Below are 24,575 nucleotides of genomic sequence, written 5' to 3'. Positions count from 1 at the left end.
AGAGAGAGAAGAGAGAGAATAGAGGGAGATAATGGAGAGGACTAAGAGAGAGAAGAGAGAGAATAGAGGGAGATAATGGAGAGGACTAAGGGAGAGAAGAGAGAGAATAGAGAGAGATGATGGAGAGGACTAAGAGAGAGAAGAGAGAGAATAGAGGGAGATAATGGAGAGGACTAAGAGAGAGAAGAGAGAGAATAGAGGGAGATAATGGAGAAGACTAAGGGAGAGAAGAGAGAGAATAGAGAGAGATGATGGAGAGGACTAAGAGAGAGAAGAGAGAGAATAGAGGGAGATGATGGAGAGGACTAAGAGAGAGAAGAGAGAGAATAGAGGGAGATGATGGAGAGGACTAAGAGAGAGAAGAGAGAGAAAAGAGGGAGATAATGGAGAGGACTAAGGGAGAGAAGAGAGAGAATAGAGAGAGATGATGGAGAGGACTAAGAGAGAGAAGAGAGAGAATAGAGGGAGATGAGATGTATCCTTAGAGTCAAGAGGGAGAAGAGGGAGAAGAGAGAGAAGGAGATGGGATGGAGAGGAGAAATATTCTCCTGCAAGCCGCCACATGTAGGGGAATTTGTTTACAGTTTCCTGTCCTGCATGTGATCAACAACCAGTTAAAAATGACTACAGTGCAGGGGAAAAGTACTGTATCTAAGGCCTTGGGAGCTGAGAGCTGTACCAGGGGGTAAGTTGGTAAGATATGTGGGCTGGGCTCTATACCAGCCTGCCACAGGGCACAGGGCTGGAACCAGCACCAAACAGCCCTATTTTCACTGGGAGGCAGCTCAGCCAAGAACCACAGGCCCTGCCCTGGGGAACCACACACACACACACTGTACTGAACATAATGCAGTAGACACAAACGTATGTTTTGGTGCATATTTATTATTTGGATCAACAGAACAGGCAATATGTATCACTCAACGCATTGCATCGATTACATATATCTCTTCCATCTAAGTATATATAGAACTTGACATAAAACAGATCTTGTGCAGATAGAGAGAGAGGTCAATCCAGGTCTACAGTAAATTTAGGTCAATCCAGGTCTACAGTAAATTTAGGTCAATCCAGGTCTACAGTAAATTTAGGTCAATCCAGGTCTACAGTAAATTTAGGTCAATCCAGGTCTACAGTAAATTTAGGTCAATCCAGGTCTACAGTAAATTTAGGTCAATCCAGGTCTACAGTAAATTTAGGTCAATCCAGGTCTACAGTAAATTTAGGTCAATCCAGGTCTACAGTAAATTTAGGTCAATCCAGGTCTACAGTAAATTTAGGTCAATCCAGGTCTACAGTAAATTTAGGTCAATCCAGGTCTACAGTAAATTTAGGACAATACAGGTCTACAGTAAATTTAGGTCAATCCAGGTCTACAGTAAATTTAGGTCAATCCAGGTCTACAGTAAATTTAGGTCAATACAGGTCTACAGTAAATTTAGGTCAATCCAGGTCTACAGTAAATATAGGTCAATCCAGGTCTACAGTAAATTTAGGTCAATCCAGGTCTACAGTAAATTTAGGTCTATCCAGGTCTACAGTAAATTTAGGTCAATCCAGGTCTACAGTAAATTTAGGTCAATCCAGGTCTACAGTAAATTTAGGTCAATCCAGGTCTACAGTAAATTTAGGTCAATCCAGGTCTACAGTAAATTTAGGTCAATCCAGGTCTACAGTAAATTTAGGACAATCCAGGTCTACAGTAAATTTAGGTCAATCCAGGTCTACAGTAAATTTAGGACAATCCAGGTCTACAGTAAATTTAGGACAATACAGGTCTACAGTAAATTTAGGACAATCCAGGTCTACAGTAAATTTAGGTCAATCCAGGTCTACAGTAAATTTAGGTCAATACAGGTCTACAGTACATTTAGGACAATACAGGTCTACAGTAAATTTAGGTCAATCCAGGTCTACAGTAAATTTAGGTCAATCCAGGTCTACAGTAAATTTAGGTTAGGTCTATAAATTTAGGTCTATCCAGGTCTACAGTAAATTTAGGTCAATCCAGGTCTACAGTAAATTTAGGACAATCCAGGTCTACAGTAAATTTAGGACAATACAGGTCTACAGTAAATTTAGGACAATCCAGGTCTACAGTAAATTTAGGTCAATCCAGGTCTACAGTAAATTTAGGACAATACAGGTCTACAGTAAATTTAGGACAATCCAGGTCTACAGTAAATTTAGGTCAATCCAGGTCTACAGTAAATTTAGGTCAATACAGGTCTACAGTACATTTAGGACAATACAGGTCTACAGTAAATTTAGGACAATCCAGGTCTACAGTAAATGACAGACATTGGTCCATGATAGTACATCTCTACACAAATGACCAGTATTATGTTTGATTAGACGTCACCATCAACACATTGTAGATATAACATACATTTTGACATTAAGCATCACACACTTGATTGTGCACAGCAACTGGCGTGGAATGATATTACTACCTGTTACTTCGACTTGTGCTTTCTTTGATACCAGTGGTTGGTGTATCATTCTACCACTCTAGGTTCAAAGCTTCAGGCATCAGGGATCTCTCTCACTCTGATATATCAGGGCTTATTTCCGGTGCCCTCTTTTAATTCACTCATCATTCTCTTTTAGCAGTACTAAACTGCGTTCCATGATAAACTTGCTCCGTCATTTAAGCTCACATTAAAATGTATATCATTGTGCGAAATACAATTCTAAAATCATCTATTAAAAATAGAAATGCCATACTCAAAAAGAAGGTTTTCACATGACACGGGTTCAAACAACACACGTGCATGTAACTATACTGAAATACATAACATCTGCCTACGTAACATGACCCTTCTAAAGGTCTACTGAGTCAAAGTGGTTTAACATTAGTTGCTGGTCATTGCTACTCCTCTAAACCTTCTGCTGGTAATATTTTAGAGCTAACCCTTTAGCAGGGCTGCCACACCAGGGCAGACTATTGAGATCTGCTCCGTCTGCGTGTCAGTTCTGCGCAGGGCAGGGCGTGTTAATGGGGAGGTCGTGCACAATTTGAGCAGAGTTAGAGTGGAATAATATTGCTACTGACCCTATGGGGTTTCAAACTGAGTGTGTGTGTGTCTGCGTATATGCATATGCAGCTTGTGTGTGCTTGTCCCAGATACCCACACCACTTTGTCTTGGTTACACGAGGACAGACCAGTCACTCTGGGTCCGGCCGTACTGTGACCAAGGAAAGAAAAGGTAATCAGAAGGTCAAAGGTTAAACTGGGGTCAAACAGGCATAAAAACACAGGCCAACAATTACATTAGCAGTCGCAAACTGTTTCAACTCCTTGCCTACAACACAGTGAATGGTGCAACCGAAAACACAAAACAAAAAGAACAAATAAGCCAAGGAAATCTTGCGAACTCAGCCACACACAAAACAACAACCAAATCAAAACAGAATGTTCCTGAACTGCGACAACCGCGGAGACAAATCCAATTATTTACGTCTCATGTTGCAAATTAGTTCTAATGGACGGAGTCGTGAAAATAAATAAGCACCCGCGATGAGAAACAAAAGAAATGCAATTTCTAATTAACATGAAAGAGAAACGGAGGGCCGTGTTAGTAAACCCGTCTTTCATCCCTCTTCTCATCCCTCACTCCCCTCGTCTTAGACAACGTGTTTGTTGTGCCCAATGTCTTCTTCTTGGGGATGCCATTCTGTTTCTCATCCAAATTAAATGTCAACAGATTTAACATCAGGCTGGAGTTTTTTTTCTTAATTTTGTCGATGTTATTGTTCATTAGGCTCCTCCGTCTCTCCCCTCCCCTCCCCTCCCCTCCCTCTCTCCCTCCCTCTCTCCCTGCCTCTCTCTCTCTCTCTCTCTCTCTCTCTCTCTCTCTCTCTTGTTCAAGCAGCCTTGTGGTGTCTTGGCTTTGATCACAAAGGCTGAGACAATAATTAAGTTTGTGTAATTACAGCAGGCATCTTAATGAGAGCTTTCAGGGCTGTGTGTCTGCTCTATCTCCCATCCCTGCCCAGCCATTACTACATGAACCTCCTCCTATCTCCTCTGTCTGGGTGTGTGTCGGCGCCACAATGAGCTAAAGGGGGGAGAAGCTATTGCTAGGGCCACACATACACTCAGATAAGGTTTACACACACAGGCAGGCAGGCATGCACACACACATACACACAGAGATACACACACAGGTACAAACGCACAGATACACACACACAGCACTAGTGATTGGGCAGAAGAGGCACACGCAAGCTCTTACACAAAGCTGTGCCAATGAGGAGATTTAGAGGGAAAACAATAATCACCTGACCTAGCCCTGACAGGGTGAAATGATATGAGGCAGAGAGGAACACAAACTCACAGACGTAACAGAGAGACGGCCAGACAGAGAGAGAGAGATACTGAGAAAGATCTACACTGAATGAATGACCCACTCAGTTTAACACCAGATATTCTGGTGGGCAGGCAGGGTGAGTGGGATGGTATCCCTTTACAGCTCTTAACCAAAGTGATGGAGAGTGGAACATACAGATATGTGGCAAGCTACAGGGCAGAAAACCCACTACACTTTACTAATACAAAACCGCCCTGATACACTAACACAGAGGAGACAGAATCGAGATGAATCTAGTATGTATCTCTATGGAATAGTCTGTGTGCTGAGGATGACATCAGTCTAGGTCAGACAGTTGGCAGGCCCTGACGTCCATCCAGCTGTTACCATTACTGTGGGAGAGGCCACATCTGCTGTGAGTGCCTGCATACATACGTACGTGTTTGGTTACGTGCGTGACGAAGTACACTGTGCTTGCCTAACTGTATAGCTTTCTTCACTGTCCCTGTCCACTTTCTGGGCTCATCCACTGCTACGCAAACACACGTGACCGCCAACCGGACAACTTCTTAGCCAGCTGCGCCTCCGAAAAGGTTCCAATTTGATAGCGCGAGAGGAGGTTAAAGTACAATCTACCTCTGTTACACGTGTCTCACTGACCACACACTGGTTGAATTCAATTACGTTGAACCAGTGTGGAATAGACATTGAATTGATGTCTGTGACCAGTAGGGTGTATCTAACCTGTATATCTGTGAGCTCCTTCATCAGTCTAGAGGCCAGCTGGGGGAAATCGTCCTGGCAGGGGATATGTAGGTTCTAGAGAGAGACACACACACACACAATTTAAAAAATACTATGTTCTGGAGTAGCTGTTCAGCGGTTTATGACAAAGTGTTAAACATGTGAAATTGCTTGATTGGAATCATTCCTTCCTCTATTTAGTCATCCATCCATTCAGTCATCCATCCATTCAGTCATCCATCTATCCATTCAGTCATACATCCATCCAATCAGTCATCGATTCAGTCATCCATCCATTCAGTCATCCATCCATTCAGTCATCCATTTAGTCATCCTTCCATTCAGTCATCCATTCAGTCATCCATCCATTCAGTCTTCCATCCATTCAGTCATCCATTTAGTCACCCATCCATTCAGTCATCCATTCAGTCATCCATCCATTCAGTCTTCCATCCATTCAGTCATCCATTTAGTCACCCATCCATTCAGTCATCCATTTAGTCACCCATCCATTCAGTCATCCATTCAGTCATCCATCCAATCAGTCATCGATTCAGTCATCCATCCATTCAGTCATCCATCCATTCAGTCATCCATCCATTCAGTCATCCATTTAGTCACCCATCCATTCAGTCATCCATTCAGTCATCCATCCATTCAGTCTTCCATCCATTCAGTCATCCATTTAGTCATCCTTCCATTCAGTCATCCATCCATTCAGTCATCCATCCATTCAGTCATCCATTCAGTCATCCATCCATTCAGTCATCCATCCATTCATTCAGTCATCCATCCATTCAGTCATCCATTCAGTCATCCATTCAGTCATCCATCTATTCAGTCATCCATCCATTCAGTCATCCATCCAATCAGTCATCCATCCATTCAGTCATCCATTCAGTCATCCATCCATTCAGTCATCCATATGTTGTAAGGGTAGTGAGTAGTGGTTGTGTACCTCTCCCTGGTAGAGTATGCGTCCCACGGGACTGACCACACATGCAGTACCAGAGCCAAACATCTCCTTAACACGGCCCTCTTTCAGAGCACAGCGTAGGTCTGCCATGGTCAGGTACCGCTCACACACCTTAAACTCCCCCTAGAAGAGGAGAGTCGATGAGGAGAGAGGGAGGTGGATGAGGAGAGAGGGAAGTGGAGGAGGAAAATATACCTAATGAAACTCATACAAGGGCAGGCTTCTGGAAACGCTTAGCTTCTCATCTCTGCTGAAGACTTCCTGCATGCTGCACAATAGTTCTCTCTCTCCCTATATATCTCTCTCTATATACCAGGGCTCTCCAACCCTGTTCCTGGAGAGCTAACCTCCTGTAGGTTTTCACTCCAACCCCAGTTGTAACTAACCTGATTCAGTTTATCAACCAGTGATTAAAATAAGGTGCACTAGATTAAGGTTGGAGTCAAAACCTACAGGATGGTAGCTCTCCAAGACCGGGTTTGGAGAGCCCTTCTCTCTCTCTCACACACACACACACACACACACACACACACACACACACACACACACACACACACACACACACACACACACACACACACACACACACACACCTCAGTGTGGTACCTTTGTTGCCAGAGCTGCCTGTGCTTTAGCCAAGTCCCCCAAGATTCCTTGTCATGCTATGCATGTATCTGATCTGGCAACCAGGCTACTGGTTTAATGGCCAGTGATAACCCCTGGTATAGTGCCTGTGCCCTTGTAGCAGGTGGAAGCAACCCTGCTAGTATGTCCATGCGGGTGTCAAGTCCATCTTTCCCTTAAACCAGAGTGCCAAGGAAAGTTCAACCCTCTATCTCTCTCTTGCCCCCTAGCTTGTGCCCTGTGTTGTTGTTGAACTATCTTGTGTCTTACCCTTAGAGAACACATTGTACTTGCCCCCCTCTTACCCTCTCTATTTACAGTACCAGTCAAAGGTTTGGACACACCTACTCATTCCAAGGTTTTTCTTTATTTTTACTATTTTCTACATTGTAGAATAATAGTGAATATATCAAAACTATGAAATAACACATATGGAATCATGTAGTGACCAAAAAAAGAGTTAAACAAATCAAAATATACTTTAGATTCTTCAAAGTAGCCACACTTTGCCTTGATGACAGTTTTGCACACGCTTGGCATTCTCTCAACCAGCTTCATGCGGTAGTCACCTGGAATGCATTTCAATTAACAGGCGCGTCTTGTTAAAAGTTAATTTGTGGAATTTCTTTCCTTCTTAATGCGTTTGAGCCAATCAGTTGTGTTGTGACAAGGTAGGGGTGGTATACAGAAGATAGCTCTCATTTTTTTGCTTTGTCATTATGGGATACTGTGTGTAGATTAATGAGGGGGAAAAAACTATTTAACCCATTTTAGAATAAGGCTGTAACATAACAACATGTGGAAAAAGTCAAGGGGTCTGAATGTACTGTATATCTACATTCTGAATGTACTGTATATAATTCTCTCTCTCTCATACCCATTTCCTGGTGAGTTCCAGGATGCTCTGCCGCGTGATCCCAGGTAGGATTATTCCATCCAGAGGGGGCGTTGCCAGCTCCTCCTCTGAAGAGAAAAACATTGGATGCACAAATGAATTAAACAGGTCATTTAGCGTCAATGGAATATCCGATCTGAACCCAGTTTACAGAGATAAGAGAAGAGGTGAAGAACAGCACTGGCTATGTGAGACTGCAGCTGCTGTGATATACACTCTGCCCACTAGATGTCAATGTTGTACAATCAGACACAAAGATCCATTTCCTGTTCAGTAATATTATGTCCATATCAACCGATCCAGAGGAGGACGGTCGTGTTCCCCTGCTCAGACGTTGCTGACGCATGCCAGATCTTACAATGCCTGGATAGGAATTTTAAGTATTAGCTAACCACGTCATATGTTCTAGCAATTATGTGGCATGCAACCATTGGTTGATGCATGGAATGTCTGAGCATGGGAACGCAACCTGTATTTTCTTTGGTCTTGTCCAACTGCAATAGCCCTAGTAAAGCAAAGTTATTATCTCTAATCTCATTGGCCATGACACTGAAAGTGATCATGATTACCTCCATTCTCATTATTCCAGAAGAGGAACATGTTCATGGTTCCGACCTCTGTGATTTGATGGTCGTCTCCGTACAGCCAGAGGACCTGCTGGCACCCATAATCCACTGCTTCATACTGGGCGTAGATAGATGCTCCGTAGTTCCTGTAAACAACTCCCCATGTTCATGTTCATTTTAATCCACAAACGAGAGTTGTCAGTTTACATTTAAATTCCATGTGTCGCAATCCGAATTATTTGACACTGTTCCGGTCGTTAGAGTAACCAAGCGTGGGCCCCTTGTGTACTGTACATAAATGGTGTCACAATGAAATCCAAAGCTCTTTAGAGTTGAATCTGGAGTAAAGCTGTATTAGTAGTGTTGGCAGGGTGGGGATATCAGGGTCAGGACAAATTAGAAGAACACGTTGCAAAGCAAGCATTTTTACTGCATCTCAAAAGAATACTGTCATGTCTGACCTGCCTTTACTCAAAGGGTACAGTAACGAAATCCAATCCTAAATTGTGAAATGTAGGATATTGGAACATAGACTCTGTCTCCAGTCCCCCCTCTAATCCTCCCATCTTACAGTCTCCCATCCCTCCTCTAAACCCCCCATCTTACATTCTCCAATCCCACCTCTAAACCCCCATCTTACAGTCTCCCATCCCTCCTCTAAACCCTCCCATCTTACAGTCTCCCATCCCTCCTCTTAACCCCCCATCTTACAGTCTCCAGTCCCTCCTCTAACACTCCCATCTTACAGTCTCCAGTCCCCCCTCTAACCCTCCCATCTTACAGTCTCCAGTCCCTCCTCTAACGCACCATATTACAGTCTCCAGTCCCTCCTCTAACCCTCCCATCGTACAGTCTCCAGTCCCTCCTCTAACCCTCCCATCTTGCAGTCTCCAGTCCCTCCTCTAACCCTCCCATCTTACAGTCTCCAGTCCCTCCTCTAACGCACCATCTTACAGTCTCCAGTCCCTCCTCTAACGCACCATCTTACAGTCTCCAGTCCCTCCTCTAACGCACCATCTTACAGTCTCCAGTCCCTCCTCTAACCATCCCATCTTACAGTCTCCAGTCCCTCCTCTAACCCTCCCATCTTACAGTCTCCCATCCCTCCTCTAATGCTACATATTACAGTCTCCAGTCCCTCCTGTAACCCTCCCATCTTACAGTCTCCAGTCCCTCCTCTAACCCTCCCATCTTACAGTCTCCAGTCCCTCCTCTAACCCTCCCATCTTACAGTCTCCAGTCCCTCCTCTAACCCTCCCATCTTACAGTCTCCAGTCCCTCCTCTAACCCTCCCATCTTACAGTCTCCAGTCCCTCCTCTAACCCTCCCATCTTACAGTCTCCAGTCCCTTCTCTAACCCTCCCATCTTACAGTCTCCAGTCCCTCCTCTAACCCTCCCATCTTACAGTCTCCAGTCCCTCCTCTAACCCTCCCATCTTACAGTCTCCAGTCCCTCCTCTAACCCTCCCATCTTACAGTCTCCAGTCCCTCCTCTAACCCTCCCATCTTACAGTCTCCAGTCCCTCCTCTAACCCTCCCATCTTACAGTCTCCAGTCCCTCCTCTAACGTACCATCTTACAGTCTCCAGTCCCTTCTCTAACCCTCCCATCTTACAGTCTCCAGTCCCTCCTCTAACCCTCCCATCTTACAGTCTCCAGTCCCTCCTCTAACCCTCCCATCTTACAGTCTCCAGTCCCTCCTCTAACGTACCATCTTACAGTCTCCAGTCCCTTCTCTAACCCTCCCATCTTACAGTCTCCAGTCCCTCCTCTAACCCTCCCATCTTACAGTCTCCAGTCCCTCCTCTAACCCTCCCATCTTACAGTCTCCAGTCCCTCCTCTAACCCTCCCATCTTACAGTCTCCAGTCCCTCCTCTAACCCTCCCATCTTACAGTCTCCAGTCCCTCCTCTAACCTAGTCTTACCTCCAGTCCCTCCTCTATCTTACAGTCTCCAGTCCCTCCTCTAACCCTCCCATCTTACAGTCTCCAGTCCCTCCTCTAACCCTCCCATCTCTCCCATCTTTACAGTCTCCAGTCCCTCCTCTAACCCTCCCATCTTACAGTCTCCAGTCCCTCCTCTAACCCTCCCATCTTACAGTCTCCAGTCCCTCCTCTAACCCTCCCATCTTACAGTCTCCAGTCCCTCCTCTAACCCTCCCATCTTACAGTCTCCAGTCCCTCCTCTAACCCTCCCATCTTACAGTCTCCAGTCCCTCCTCTAACCCTCCCATCTTACAGTCTCCAGTCCCTCCTCTAACCCTCCCATCTTACAGTCTCCAGTCCCTCCTCTAACCCTCCCATCTTACAGTCTCCAGTCCCTCCTCTAACCCTCCCATCTTACAGTCTCAGTCCCTCCTCCCCTCCCATCTTACAGTCTCCAGTCCCTCCTCTAACCCTCCCATCTTCCCAGTCCCATCTTAGTCCCTCCTCTAACCCTCCCATCTTATAGTCTCCAGTCCCTCCTCTAACCCTCCCATCTTACAGTCTCCAGTCCCTCCTCTAACCCTCCCATCTTACAGTCTGCAGTCCCTTCTCTAACCCTCCCATCTTACAGTCTCCAGTCCCTCCTCTAACCCTCCCATCTTACAGTCTCCAGTCCCTCCTCTAACCCTCCCATCTTACAGTCTCCAGTCCCTCCTCTAACCCTCCCATCTTACAGTCTCCAGTCCCTCCTCTAACCCTCCCATCTACAGTCTCCAGTCCCTCCTCTAACCCTCCCATCTTACAGTCTCCAGTCCCTCCTCTAACCCTCCCATCTTACAGTCTCCAGTCCCTCCTCTAACCCTCCCATCTTACAGTCTCCAGTCCCTCCTCCTAACCCTCCCATCTTACAGTCTCCAGTCCCTCCTCTAACCCTCCCATCTTACAGTCTCCAGTCCCTCCTCTAACCCTCCCATCTTACAGTCTCCAGTCCCTCCTCTAACCCTCCCATCTTCAGTCTCCAGTCCCTCCTCTAACTCTTAACCCAGTCCCATCTTACAGTCTCCAGTCCCTCCTCTAACCCCCATCTTACAGTCTCCAGTCCCTCCTCTAACCCTCCCATCTTACAGTCTCCAGTCCCTCCTCTAACCCTCCCATCTTACAGTCTCCAGTCCCTCCTCTAACCCTCCCATCTTACAGTCTCCAGTCCCTCCTCTAACCCTCCCATCTCCTACAGTCTCCAGTCCCTCCTCTAACCCCTCCCATCTTACAGTCTCCAGTCCCTCCTCTAACCCTCCCATCTTACAGTCTCCAGTCCCTCCTCTAACCCTCCCATCTTACAGTCTCCAGTCCCTCCTCTAACCCTCCCATCTTACAGTCTCCAGTCCCTCCTCTAACCCTCCCATCTTACAGTCTCCAGTCCCTCCTCTAACCCCCCATCTTACAGTCTCCAGTCCCTCCTCTAACCCTCCCATCTTACAGTCCCTCCTCTAGTCCCTCCCATCTTAAGTCTCCCTCCCATCCCTCCCATCTTACAGTCTCCAGTCCCTCCTCTAACCCTCCCATCTTACAGTCTCCAGTCCCTCCTCTAACCCTCCCATCTTACAGTCTCCAGTCCCTCCTCTAACCCTCCCATCTTACAGTCTCCAGTCCCTCCTCTAACCCTCCCATCTTAACCCCCTCCCATCTTACAGTCTCCAGTCCCTCCTCCTAACCCTCCCATCTTACAGTCTCCCCTCCTCTAACCCCTCCTCTCCAGTCCCTCCCTAACCCTCCCATCTTACAGTCTCCAGTCCCTCCTCTAACCCTCCCATCTTACAGTCTCCAGTCCCTCCTCTAACCCTCCCATCTTACAGTCTCCAGTCCCTCCTCTAACGTACCATCTTACAGTCTCCAGTCCCTTCTCTAACCCTCCCATCTTACAGTCTCCAGTCCCTCCTCTAACCCTCCCATCTCTCTAACCCTCCCATCTTACAGTCTCCAGTCCCTCCTCTAACCCTCCCATCTTACAGTCTCCAGTCCCTCCTCTAACCCTCCCATCTTACAGTCTCCAGTCCCTCCTCTAACCCTCCCATCTTACAGTCTCCAGTCCCTCCTCTAACCCTCCCATCTTAGTCAGTCTCCAGTCCCTCCTCTCCCTCCTCTAACCCTCCCATCTTACAGTCTCCAGTCCCTCCTCTAACCCCCCATCTTAAGTCCCCCTCCCATCCCATCTACAGTCTCCAGTCCCTCCTCTAACCCTCCCATCTTACAGTCTCCAGTCCCTCCTCTAACCCTCCCATCTTACAGTCTCAGTCCCTCCTCTAACCCTCCCATCTTACAGTCTCCAGTCCCTCCTCTAACCCTCCCATCTTACAGTCTCCAGTCCCTCCTCTAACCCTCCCATCTTACAGTCTCCAGTCCCTCCTCTAACCCTCCCATCTTACAGTCTCCAGTCCCTCCCCTCCCATCTTACAGTCTCCATCCCTCCTCTAACCCTCCCATCTTACAGTCTCCAGTCCCTCCTCTAACCCTCCCATCTTACAGTCTCCAGTCCCTCTAACCCTCCCATCTTACCTCCAGTCCCATCTTACAGTCTCCAGTCCCTCCTCTAACCCTCCCATCTTACAGTCTCCAGTCCCTCCTCTAACCCTCCCATCTTACAGTCTCCAGTCCCTCCTCTAACCCTCCCATCTTACAGTCTCCAGTCCCTCCTCTAACCCTCCCATCTTACAGTCTCCAGTCCCTCCTCTAACCCTCCCATCTTACAGTCTCCAGTCCCTCCTCTAACCCTCCCATCTTACAGTCTCCAGTCCCTCTCTAACCCTCCCATCTCTTACAGTCTCCAGTCCCTCCTCTAACCCTCCCATCTTACAGTCTCCAGTCCCTCCTCTAACCCTCCCATCTTACAGTCTCCAGTCCCTCCTCTAACCCTCCCATCTTACAGTCTCCAGTCCCTCCTCTCTCCCATCTTACAGTCTCTCCCATCCTTACAGTCTCCAGTCTCCAGTCCCTCCTCTAACCCTCCCATCTTACAGTCTCCAGTCCCTCCTCTAACCCTCCCATCTTACAGTCTCCAGTCCCTCCTCTAACCCTCCCATCTTACAGTCTCCAGTCCCTCCTCTAACCCTCCCATCTTACAGTCTCCAGTCCCTCCTCTAACCCCCCATCTTACAGTCTCCAGTCCCTCCTCTAACCCTCCCATCTTACAGTCTCCAGTCCCTCCTCTAACCCTCCCATCTTACAGTCTCCAGTCCCCCATCTTACAGTCTCAGTCCCTCCTCTAACCCTCCCATCTTACAGTCTCCAGTCCCTCCTCTAACCCTCCCATCTTACAGTCTCCAGTCCCTCCTCTAACCCTCCCATCTTACAGTCTCCAGTCCCTCCTCTAACCCTCCCATCTTACAGTCTCCAGTCCCTCCTCTAACCCTCCCATCTTACAGTCTCCAGTCCCTCCTCTAACCCTCCCATCTTACAGTCTCCAGTCCTCCTCTAACCCTCCCATCTTACAGTCTCCAGTCCCTCCTCCCCTCCCATCTTACCCCTCCCAACCCTCCCATCTTACAGTCTCCAGTCCCTCCTCTAACCCTCCCATCTTACAGTCTCCAGTCCCTCCTCTAACCCTCCCATCTTACAGTCTCCAGTCCCTCCTCTAACCCTCCCATCTTACAGTCTCCAGTCCCTCCTCTAACCCTCCCATCTTACAGTCTCCAGTCCCTCCTCTAACCCTCCCATCTTACAGTCTCCAGTCCCTCCTCTAACCCTCCCATCTTACAGTCTCCAGTCCCTCCTCTAACCCTCCCATCTTACAGTCTCCAGTCCCCTCCTCTAGTCCCTCCTCTTACAACCCTAACCCCATCTTACAGTCTCCAGTCCCTCCTCTAACCCTCCCATCTTACAGTCTCCAGTCCCTCCTCTAACCCTCCCATCTTACAGTCTCCAGTCCCTCCTCTAACCCTCCCATCTTACAGTCTCCAGTCCCTCCTCTAACCCTCCCATCTTACAGTCTCCAGTCCCTCCTCTAACCCTCCCATCTTACAGTCTCCAGTCCCCTCCCATCTTACAGTCTAGTCCCTCCCCCTCTTTACAGTCAGTCCCTCCTCTAACTCCCCATCTTACAGTCCCAGTCCTCTCTAACCCTCCCCATCTTACAGTCTCCAGTCCCTCCTCTAACCCTCCCTTCTCTACAGTCTCAGTCCCTCCTCTAGTCTCCAGTCCCTAACCCCCATCTTACAGTCTCCAGTCCCTCCTCTAACCCTCCCATCTTACAGTCTCCAGTCCCTCCTCTAACCCTCCCATCTTACAGTCTCCAGTCCCTCCTCTAACCCCCATCCCATCTCCCTCCTACAGTCTCTTAGTCCCAGTCCTCCTCTAACCCTCCCATCTTACAGTCTCCAGTCCCTCCTCCCTAACCCTCCCATCTTACAGTCTCCAGTCCCTCCTCTAACCCTCCCATCTTACAGTCTCAGTCCCTCCTCTAACCCTCCCATCTTACAGTCTCCAGTCCCTCCTCTAACCCTCCCATCTTACAGTCTCCAGTCCCTCCTCTAACCCTCCCATCTTACAGTCTCCAGTCCCTCCTCTAACCCTCCCATCTTACAGTCTCCAGTCCCTCCTCTAACCCTCCCATCTTACAGTCTCCAGTCCCTCCTCTAACCCTCCCATCTTACAGTCTCCAGTCCCTCCTCTAACCCTCCCATCTTACAGTCTCCAGTCCCTCCTCTAACCCTCCCATCTTACAGTCTCCAGTCCCTCCTCTAACCCTCCCATCTTACAGTCTCCCCTCCTCTAGTCCCTCCTCTCCCTCCTCTAACCCTCCCATCTTACAGTCTCCAGTCCCTCCTCTAACCCTCCCATCTTAAGTCTCCAGTCCTCCCTATCTTCTTACAGTCTCCAGTCCCTCCTCTAACCCTCCCATCTTACAGTCTCCAGTCCCTCCTCTAACCCTCCCATCTTACAGTCTCCAGTCCCTCCTCTAACCCTCCCATCTTACAGTCTCCAGTCCCTCCTCTAACCCCCATCTTCCTCCATCTTAACAGTCTCCAGTCCCTCCTCTAACCCTCCCATCTTACAGTCTCCAGTCCCTCCTCTAACCCTCCCATCTTTACAGTCTCCAGTCCCTCCTCTAACCCTCCCATCTTACAGTCTCCAGTCCCTCCTCTAACCCTCCCATCTTACAGTCTCCAGTCCCTCCTCTAACCCTCCCATCAGTTCCAGTCCCTCCTCTAGTCCTTACAGTCTCTCCTCTCTAACCCTCCCATCTTACAGTCTCCAGTCCCTCCTCTAACCCTCCCATCTTACAGTCTCCAGTCCCTCCTCTAACCCTCCCATCTTACAGTCTCCAGTCCCTCCTCTAACCCTCCCATCTTACAGTCTCCAGTCCCTCCTCTAACCCTCCCATCTTACAGTCTCCAGTCCCTCCTCTAACCCTCCCATCTTACAGTCTCCAGTCCCTCCTCTAACCCTCCCATCTTACAGTCTCCAGTCCCTCCTCTAACCCTCCCATCTTACAGTCTCCAGTCCTCCTCTAACCCTCCCATCTTACAGTCTCTCTAACCCTCCCATCTTACAGTCTCCAGTCCCTCCTCTAACCCTCCCATCTCCCTCCTCTAACCCTCCCATCAGTTCCAGTCCCTCCTCTAACCCTCCCATCTTACAGTCTCCAGTCCCTCCTCTAACCCTCCCATCTTACAGTCTCCAGTCCCTCCTCTAACCCTCCCATCTTACAGTCTCCAGTCCCTCCTCTAACCCTCCCATCTTACAGTCTCCAGTCCCTCCTCTAACCCTCCCATCTTACAGTCTCCAGTCCCTCCTCTAACCCTCCCATCTTACAGTCTCCAGTCCCTCCTCTAACCCCCCATCTTACAGTCCCAGTCCCATCTTACCCTCCCATCTTACAGTCTCCAGTCCCTCCTCTAACCCTCCCATCTTACAGTCTCCAGTCCCTCCTCTAACCCTCCCATCTTACAGTCTCCAGTCCCTCCTCTAACCCTCCCATCTTACAGTCTCCAGTCCCTCCTCTAACCCTCCCATCTTACAGTCTCCAGTCCCTCCTCTAACCCTCCCATCTTACAGTCTCCAGTCCCTCCTCTAACCCTCCCATCTTACAGTCTCCAGTCCCTCCTCTAACCCTCCCATCTTACAGTCTCCAGTCCCTCCTCTAACCCTCCCATCTTACAGTCTCCAGTCCCCTGTCTAACCCTCTAACCCTCCCTCCTCTATCTTACAGTCTCCAGTCCCTCCTCTAACCCTCCCATCTTACAGTCTCCAGTCCCTCCTCTAACCCTCCCATCTTACAGTCTCAGTCCCTCTCTAACCCTCCCATCTTACAGTCTCCCCTCCTCTAACCCTCCCATCTTACAGTCTCCAGTCCCTCCTCTAACCCTCCCATCTTACAGTCTCCAGTCCCTCCTCTAACCCTCCCATCTTACAGTCTCCAGTCCCTCCTCTAACCCTCCCATCTTACAGTCTCCAGTCCCTCCTCTAACCCTCCCATCTTACAGTCTCCAGTCCCTCCTCTAACCCTCCCATCTTACAGTCTCCAGTCCCTCCTCTAACCCTCCCATCTTACAGTCTCCAGTCCCTCCTCTAACCCTCCCCATCTTACAGTCTCCAGTCCCTCCTCTAACCCTCCCATCTTACAGTCTCCAGTCCCTCCCTCCCATCTAACCCTCCCATCCCATCTTACAGTCTCCAGTCCCTCCTCTAACCCTCCCATCTTACAGTCTCAGTCCCTCCTCTAACCCTCCCATCTTACAGTCTCAGTCCCTCCTCTAACCCTCCCATCTTACAGTCTCCAGTCCCTCCTCTAACCCTCCCATCTTACAGTCTCCAGTCCCTCCTCTAACCCTCCCATCTTACAGTCTCCAGTCCCTCCTCTAACCCTCCCATCTTACAGTCTCCAGTCCCTCCTCCTAACCCTCCCATCTTACAGTCTCCAGTCCCTCCTCTAACCCTCCCATCTTACAGTCTCCAGTCCCTCCTCTAACCCTCCCATCTTACAGTCTCCAGTCCCTCCTCTAACCCTCCCATCTTACAGTCTCAGTCCCTCCTCTAGTCCCATCTTACAGTCTCCAGTCCTCCTCTAACCCCCTTACAGTCTTATCTTACAGTCTCCAGTCCCTCCCTCCCATAACCCTCCCATCTTACAGTCTCCAGTCCCTCCTCTAACCCTCCCATCTTACAGTCTCCAGTCCCTCCTCTAACCCTCCCATCTTACAGTCTCAGTCCCTCCTCTAACCCTCCCATCTTACAGTCTCCAGTCCCCTCTAACCCTCCCATCTTACAGTCTCCAGTCCCTCCTCTAACCCTCCCATCTTACAGTCTCCAGTCCCTCCTCTAACCCTCCCATCTTACAGTCTCCAGTCCCTCCTCTAACCCTCCCATCTTACAGTCTCCAGTCCCTCCTCTAACCCTCCCATCTTACAGTCTCCAGTCCCTCCTCTAACCCTCCCATCTTACAGTCTCCAGTCCCTCCTCTAACCCTCCCATCTTACAGTCTCCAGTCCCTCCTCTAACCCTCCCATCTTACAGTCTCCAGTCCCTCCTCTAACCCTCCCATCTTACAGTCTCCAGTCCCTCCTCTAACCCTCCCATCTTACAGTCTCCAGTCCCTCCCCATCTTAAGTCCCAGTCTCCAGTCCCTCCTCTAACGTACCATCTTACAGTCTCCAGTCCCTCCTCTAACCCTCCCATCTTACAGTCTCCAGTCCCTCCTCTAACCCTCCCATCTTACAGTCTCCAGTCCCTCCTCTAACCCTCCCATCTTACAGTCTCCAGTCCCTCCTCTAACCCTCCCATCTTACAGTCTCCAGTCCCTCCTCTAACCCTCCCATCTTACAGTCTCCAGTCCCTCCTCTAACCCTCCCATCTTACACTCTCCAGTCCCTCCTCTAACCCTCCCATCTTACAGTCTCCAGTCCCTCCTCTAACCCTCCCATCTTACAGTCTCCAGTCCCTCCTCTCCCTCCTCTAACCCTCCCATCTTACAGTCTCCAGTCCCTCCTCTAACCCTCCCATCTTACAGTCTCCAGTCCCTCCTCTAACCCTAACCCTCCCACCTTACAGTCTACAGTCCCTCCTCTAACCCTCCCATCTTACAGTCTCCAGTCCCTCCTCTAACCCTCCCATCTTACAGTCTCCAGTCCCTCCTCTAACGCACCATCTTACAGTCTCCAGTCCCTCCTCTAACCCTCCCATCTTACAGTCTCCAGTCCCTCCTCTAACCCTCCCATCTTACAGTCTCCAGTCCCTCCTCTAACCCTCCCATCTTACAGTCTCCAGTCCCTCCTCTAACCCTCCCATCTTACAGTCTCCAGTCCCTCCTCTAACCCTCCCATCTTACAGTCTCCAGTCCCTCCTCTAACCCTCCCATCTTACAGTCTACAGTCCCTCCTCTAACCCTCCCATCTTACAGTCTCCAGTCCCTCCTCTAACCCTCCCATCTTACAGTCTCCAGTCCCTCCTCTAACCCTCCCATCTTACAGTCTCCAGTCCCTCCTCTAACCCTCCCATCTTACAGTCTCAGTCCCTCCTCTAACCCTCCCATCTTACAGTCTCCAGTCCCCTCCCCTCCCATCTAACCCCCTCCCATCTTACAGTCTCCAGTCCCTCCTCTAACCCTCCCATCTTACAGTCTCCAGTCCCTCCTCTAACCCTCCCATCTTACAGTCTCCAGTCCCTCCTCTAACCCTCCCATCTTACAGTCTCCAGTCCCTCCTCTAACCCTCCCATCTTACAGTCTCCAGTCCCTCCTCTAACCCTCCCATCTTACAGTCTCCAGTCCCTCCTCTAACCCTCCCATCTTACAGTCTCCAGTCCCTCCTCTAACCCTCCCATCTTACAGTCTCCAGTCCCTCCTCTAACCCTCCCATCTTACAGTCTCCAGTCCCTCCTCTAACCTCCCATCTTACTCCAGTCCTCCCATCTTACAGTCTCCAGTCCCTCCTCTAACCCTCCCATCTTACAGTCTCCAGTCCCTCCTCTAACCCTCCCATCTTACAGTCTCCAGTCCCTCCTCTAACCCTCCCATCTTACAGTCTCCAGTCCCTCCTCTAACCCTCCCATCTTACAGTCTCCAGTCCCTCCTCCTAACCCTCCCATCTTACAGTCTCACCCTCCCATCCCATTACAGTCTCCAGTCCCTCCTCTAACCCTCCCATCTTACAGTCTCCAGTCCCTCCTCTAACCCTCCCATCTTACAGTCTCCAGTCCCTCCCATCTCTCCAGTCCCCCTCTAACCCTCCCATCTTACAGTCTCCAGTCCCTCCTCTAACCCTCCCATCTTACAGTCTCCAGTCCCTCCTCTAACCCTCCCATCTTACAGTCTCCAGTCCCTCCTCCCTCCCATCTTACAGTCTCCAGTCCCTCCCATCTTACAGTCTCCAGTCCCTCCTCTAACCCTCCCATCTTACAGTCTCCAGTCCCTCCTCTAACCCTCCCATCTTACAGTCTCCAGTCCCTCCTCTAACCCTCCCATCTTACAGTCTCAGTCCCTCCTCTAACCCTCCCATCTTACAGTCTCCAGTCCCTCCTCTAACCTCCCATCTTACAGTCTCCAGTCCCTCCTCTAACCCTCCCATCTTACAGTCTCCAGTCCCTCCTCTAACCCTCCCATCTTACAGTCTCCAGTCCCTCCTCTAACCCTCCCATCTTACAGTCTCCAGTCCCAGTCCTCCCTAACCCTCCATCTTACAGTCTCCAGTCCCTCCTCTAACCCTCCCATCTTACAGTCTCCAGTCCCTCCTCTAACCCTCCCATCTTACAGTCTCAGTCCCTCCTCTAACCCTCCCATCTTACAGTCTCTCCCTCCTCTACCCTCCCATCTTACAGTCTCCAGTCCCTCCTCTAACCCTCCCATCTTACAGTCTCCAGTCCCTCCTCTAACCCTCCCATCTTACAGTCTCCAGTCCCTCCTCTAACCCTCCCATCTTACAGTCTCCAGTCCCTCCTCTAACCCTCCCATCTTACAGTCTCCAGTCCCTCCTCTAACCCTCCCATCTTACAGTCTCCAGTCCCTCCTCTAACCCTCCCATCTTACAGTCTCCCAACTTCTTACAGTCTCCAGTCCCTCCTCTAACCCTCCCATCTTACAGTCTCAGTCCCTCCTCTAACCCTCCCATCTTACAGTCTCCAGTCCCTCCTCTAACCCTCCCATCTTACAGTCTCCAGTCCCTCCTCTAACCCTCCCATCTTACAGTCTCCAGTCCCTCCTCTAACCCTCCCATCTTACAGTCTCCAGTCCCTCCTCTAACCCACCATCTTACAGTCTCCAGTCCCTCCTCTAACCCTCCCATCTTACAGTCTCCAGTCCCTCCTCTAACCCTCCCATCTTACAGTCTCCAGTCCCTCCTCTAACCCTCCCATCTTACAGTCTCCAGTCCCTCCTCTAACCCTCCCATCTTACAGTCTCTCCCTCCTCTAACCCTCCCATCTTACAGTCTCCAGTCCCTCCTCTAACCCTCCCATCTTACAGTCTCCAGTCCCTCCTCTAACCCTCCCATCTTACAGTCTCCAGTCCCTCCTCTAACCCTCCCATCTTACAGTCTCCAGTCCCTCCTCTAACCCTCCCATCTTACAGTCTCCAGTCCCTCCTCTAACCCTCCCATCTTACAGTCTCAGTCCCTCCTCTAACCCTCCCATCTTACAGTCTCCAGTCCCTCCTCTAACCCTCCCATCTTACAGTCTCCAGTCCCTCCTCTAACCCTCCCATCTTACAGTCTCCAGTCCCTCCTCTAACCCTCCCTTACAGTCTCCAGTCCCTCCTCTAACCCTCCCATCTACAGTCTCAGTCCCTCCTCTAACCCTCCCATCTTACAGTCTCCAGTCCCTCCTCTAACCCTCCCATCTTACAGTCTCCAGTCCCTCCTCTAGTCCCTCCTCTAACCCTCCATCCTCCTCTAACCCTCCCATCTTACAGTCTCCAGTCCCTCCTCTAACCCTCCCATCTTACAGTCTCCAGTCCCCTCCCCTCCCATCTTACAGTCTCCACCCTCCCATCTTACAGTCTCCAGTCCCTCCTCTAACCCTCCCATCTTACAGTCTCCAGTCCCTCCTCTAACCCTCCCATCTTACAGTCTCCAGTCCCTCCTCTAACCCTCCCATCTTACAGTCTCAGTCCCTCCTCTAACCCTCCCATCTTACAGTCTCCAGTCCCTCCTCTAACCCTCCCATCTTACAGTCTCCAGTCCCTCCTCTAACCCTCCCATCTTACAGTCTCCAGTCCCTCCTCTAACCCTCCCATCTTACAGTCTCCAGTCCCTCCTCTAACCCTCCCATCTTACAGTCTCCAGTCCCCTCTCTAACCCTCCCATCTTACAGTCTCCAGTCCCTCCTCTAACCCTCCCATCTTACAGTCTCCAGTCCCTCCTCTAACCCTCCCATCTTACAGTCTCCAGTCCCTCCTCTAACCCTCCCATCTTACAGTCTCCAGTCCCTCCTCTAACCCTCCCATCTTACAGTCTCCAGTCCCTCCTCTAACCCTCCCATCTTACAGTCTCCAGTCCCTCCTCTAACCCTCCCATCTTACAGTCTCCAGTCCCTCCTCTAACCCTCCCATCTTACAGTCTCCAGTCCCTCCTCTAACCCTCCCATCTTACAGTCTCCAGTCCCTCCTCTAACCCTCCCATCTTACAGTCTCCAGTCCCTCCTCTAACCCTCCCATCTTACAGTCTCCAGTCCCTCCTCTAACCTACCATCTTACAGTCTCCAGTCCCTCCTCTAACCCTCCCATCTTACAGTCTCCAGTCCCTCCTCTAACCCTCCCATCTTACAGTCTCCAGTCCCTCCTCTAACCCTCCCATCTTACAGTCTCCAGTCCCTCCTCTAACCCTCCCATCTTACAGTCTCCAGTCCCTCCTCTAACCCTCCCATCTTACAGTCTACAGTCCCTCCCTCCCCCACCCTCCCATCCCAGTCCTCCTCTAACCCTCCCATCTTACAGTCTCAGTCCCTCCTCTAACCCTCCCATCTTACAGTCTCCAGTCCCTCCTCTAACCCTCCCATCTTACAGTCTCCAGTCCCTCCTCTAACCCTCCCATCTTACAGTCTCCAGTCCCTCCTCTAACCCTCCCATCTTACAGTCTCCAGTCCCTCCTCTAACCCTCCCATCTTACAGTCTCCAGTCCCTCCCTAACCCTCCCATCTTACAGTCTCCAGTCCCTCCTCTAACCCTCCCATCTTACAGTCTCCAGTCCCTCCTCTAACCCTCCCATCTTACAGTCTCCAGTCCCTCCTCTAACCCTCCCATCTTACAGTCTCCAGTCCCTCCTCTAACCCTCCCATCTTACAGTCTCCAGTCCCTCCTCTAACCCTCCCATCTTACAGTCTCCAGTCCCTCCTCTAACCCTCCCATCTTACAGTCTCCAGTCCCCCATCCTCTAACCCTCCCATCTTACAGTCTCCAGTCCTCCTCTAACCCTCCCATCTTACAGTCTCCAGTCCCTCCTCTAACCCTCCCATCTTACAGTCTCCAGTCCCTCCTCTAACCCTCCCATCTTACAGTCTCCAGTCCCTCCTCTAACCCTCCCATCTTACAGTCTCCAGTCCCTCCTCTAACCCTCCCATCTTACAGTCTCCAGTCCCTCCTCTAACCCTCCCATCTTACAGTCTCAGTCCCTCCTCTAGTCCCTCTTACAGTCTCTAACCCTCCCATCTTACAGTCTCCAGTCCCTCCTCTAACCCTCCCATCCATCTTACAGTCTCCAGTCCCTCCTCTAACCCTCCCATCTTACAGTCTCCAGTCCCTCCTCTAACCCTCCCATCTTACAGTCTCCAGTCCCTCCTCTAGTCCCATCTTACAGTCTCCAGTCCCTCCTCTAACCCTCCCATCTTACAGTCTCCAGTCCCTCCTCTAACCCTCCCATCTTACAGTCTCCAGTCCCTCCTCTAACCCTCCCATCTTACAGTCTCCAGTCCCTCCTCTAACCCTCCCATCTTACAGTCTCCAGTCCCTCCTCTAACCCTCCCATCTTACAGTCTCCAGTCCCTCCTCTAACCCTCCCATCTTACAGTCTCTCAGTCCCTCCTCTAACCCTCCCATCTTACAGTCTCCAGTCCCTCCTCTAACCCTCCCATCTTACAGTCTCCAGTCCCTCCTCTAACCCTCCCATCTTACAGTCTCCAGTCCCTCCTCTAACCCTCCCATCTTACAGTCTCCAGTCCCTCCTCTAACCCTCCCATCTTACAGTCTCCAGTCCCTCCTCTAACCCTCCCATCTTACCTCCAGTCCCTCCTACAGTCTTACAGTCTCCAGTCCCTCCTCTAACCCTCCCATCTTACAGTCTCAGTCCCTCCTCTAACCCTCCCATCTTACAGTCTCCAGTCCCTCCTTACAGTCCCATCTTACAGTCTCCCCTCCTCTAACCCTCCCATCTTACAGTCTCCAGTCCCCTCTAACCCTCCCATCTTACAGTCTCCCCTCCTCCCATCTTACAGTCTCCAGTCCCTCCTCTAACCCTCCCATCTTACAGTCTCCAGTCCCTCCCATCCCATCTTACAGTCTCCAGTCCCTCCTCTAACCCTCCCATCTTACAGTCTCCAGTCCCTCCTCTCCCTCCCATCTTACAGTCTCCAGTCCCTCCTCCCATCTTACAGTCTCCAGTCCCTCCTCTAACCCTCCCATCTTACAGTCTCCAGTCCCTCCTCTAACCCTCCCATCTTACAGTCTCCAGTCCCTCCTCTAACCCTCCCATCTTACAGTCTCCAGTCCCTCCTCTAACCCTCCCATCTTACAGTCTCCAGTCCCTCCTCTAACCCTCCCATCTTACAGTCTCAGTCCCTCCTCTAACCCTCCCATCTTACAGTCTCCAGTCCCTCCTCTAACCCTCCCATCTTACAGTCTCCAGTCCCTCCTCTAACCCTCCCTCAGTCTTACCCTCCCATCTTCAGTCCAGTCCCCTCCTCTAACCCTCCCATCTTACAGTCTCCAGTCCCTCCTCTAACCCTCCCATCTTACAGTCTCCAGTCCCTCCTCTAACCCTCCCATCTTACAGTCTCCAGTCCCTCCTCTAACCCTCCCATCTTACAGTCTCCAGTCCCTCCTCTAACCCTCCCATCTTACAGTCTCCAGTCCCTCCTCTAACCCTCCCATCTTACAGTCTCCAGTCCCTCCTCTAACCCTCCCATCTTACAGTCTCCAGTCCCTCCTCTAACCCTCCCATCTTACAGTCTCCAGTCCCTCCTCTAACCCTCCCATCTTACAGTCTCCAGTCCCTCCTCTAACCCTCCCATCTTACAGTCTCCAGTCCCTCCTCTAACCCTCCCATCTTACAGTCTCCAGTCCCTCCTCTAACCCTCCCATCTTACAGTCTCCAGTCCCTCCTCTAACCCTCCCATCTTACAGTCTCCAGTCCCTCCTCTAACCCTCCCATCTTACAGTCTCCCCTCCTCTAACCCTCCCATCTTCTCCAGTCCCTCCTCTAGTCTTACAGTCTCCAGTCCCTCCTCTAACCCTCCCATCTTACAGTCTCCAGTCCCTCCTCTAACCCTCCCATCTTACAGTCTCCAGTCCCTCCTCTAACCCCTCCCATCTTACAGTCTCCAGTCCCTCCTCTAA

At 50.3% G+C, this 24,575-nt stretch overlaps 1 protein-coding gene across 1 annotated transcript in view; it reads right to left on the bottom strand.

Annotated features, from left to right (window-relative positions):
• Positions 1-1,972: 1,972 nt before the first annotated feature.
• The window catches only part of LOC112217172 (branched-chain-amino-acid aminotransferase, cytosolic-like), a 59,964-nt gene continuing 37,361 nt past the window's right edge, over positions 1,973-24,575 (bottom strand). The window contains exons 7-11 of the mRNA XM_042300206.1: positions 8,123-8,265; positions 7,536-7,621; positions 6,017-6,157; positions 5,059-5,133; positions 1,973-3,189 (exon numbers count right to left, since the gene is read on the bottom strand). Coding sequence (XP_042156140.1) covers positions 3,151-3,189; positions 5,059-5,133; positions 6,017-6,157; positions 7,536-7,621; positions 8,123-8,265 — 484 coding nt within the window. The 3' untranslated portion in view covers positions 1,973-3,150. The remainder of the gene's footprint in view (positions 3,190-5,058; positions 5,134-6,016; positions 6,158-7,535; positions 7,622-8,122; positions 8,266-24,575) is intronic.

Source organism: Oncorhynchus tshawytscha, linkage group LG17 (assembly GCF_018296145.1).
Source record: "Oncorhynchus tshawytscha isolate Ot180627B linkage group LG17, Otsh_v2.0, whole genome shotgun sequence".
Lineage (NCBI taxonomy): Eukaryota > Metazoa > Chordata > Actinopteri > Salmoniformes > Salmonidae > Oncorhynchus > Oncorhynchus tshawytscha.
The sequence above is the reverse complement of the archived record's forward strand: the minus strand, read 5'-3'. Positions and strand labels throughout refer to the sequence as shown.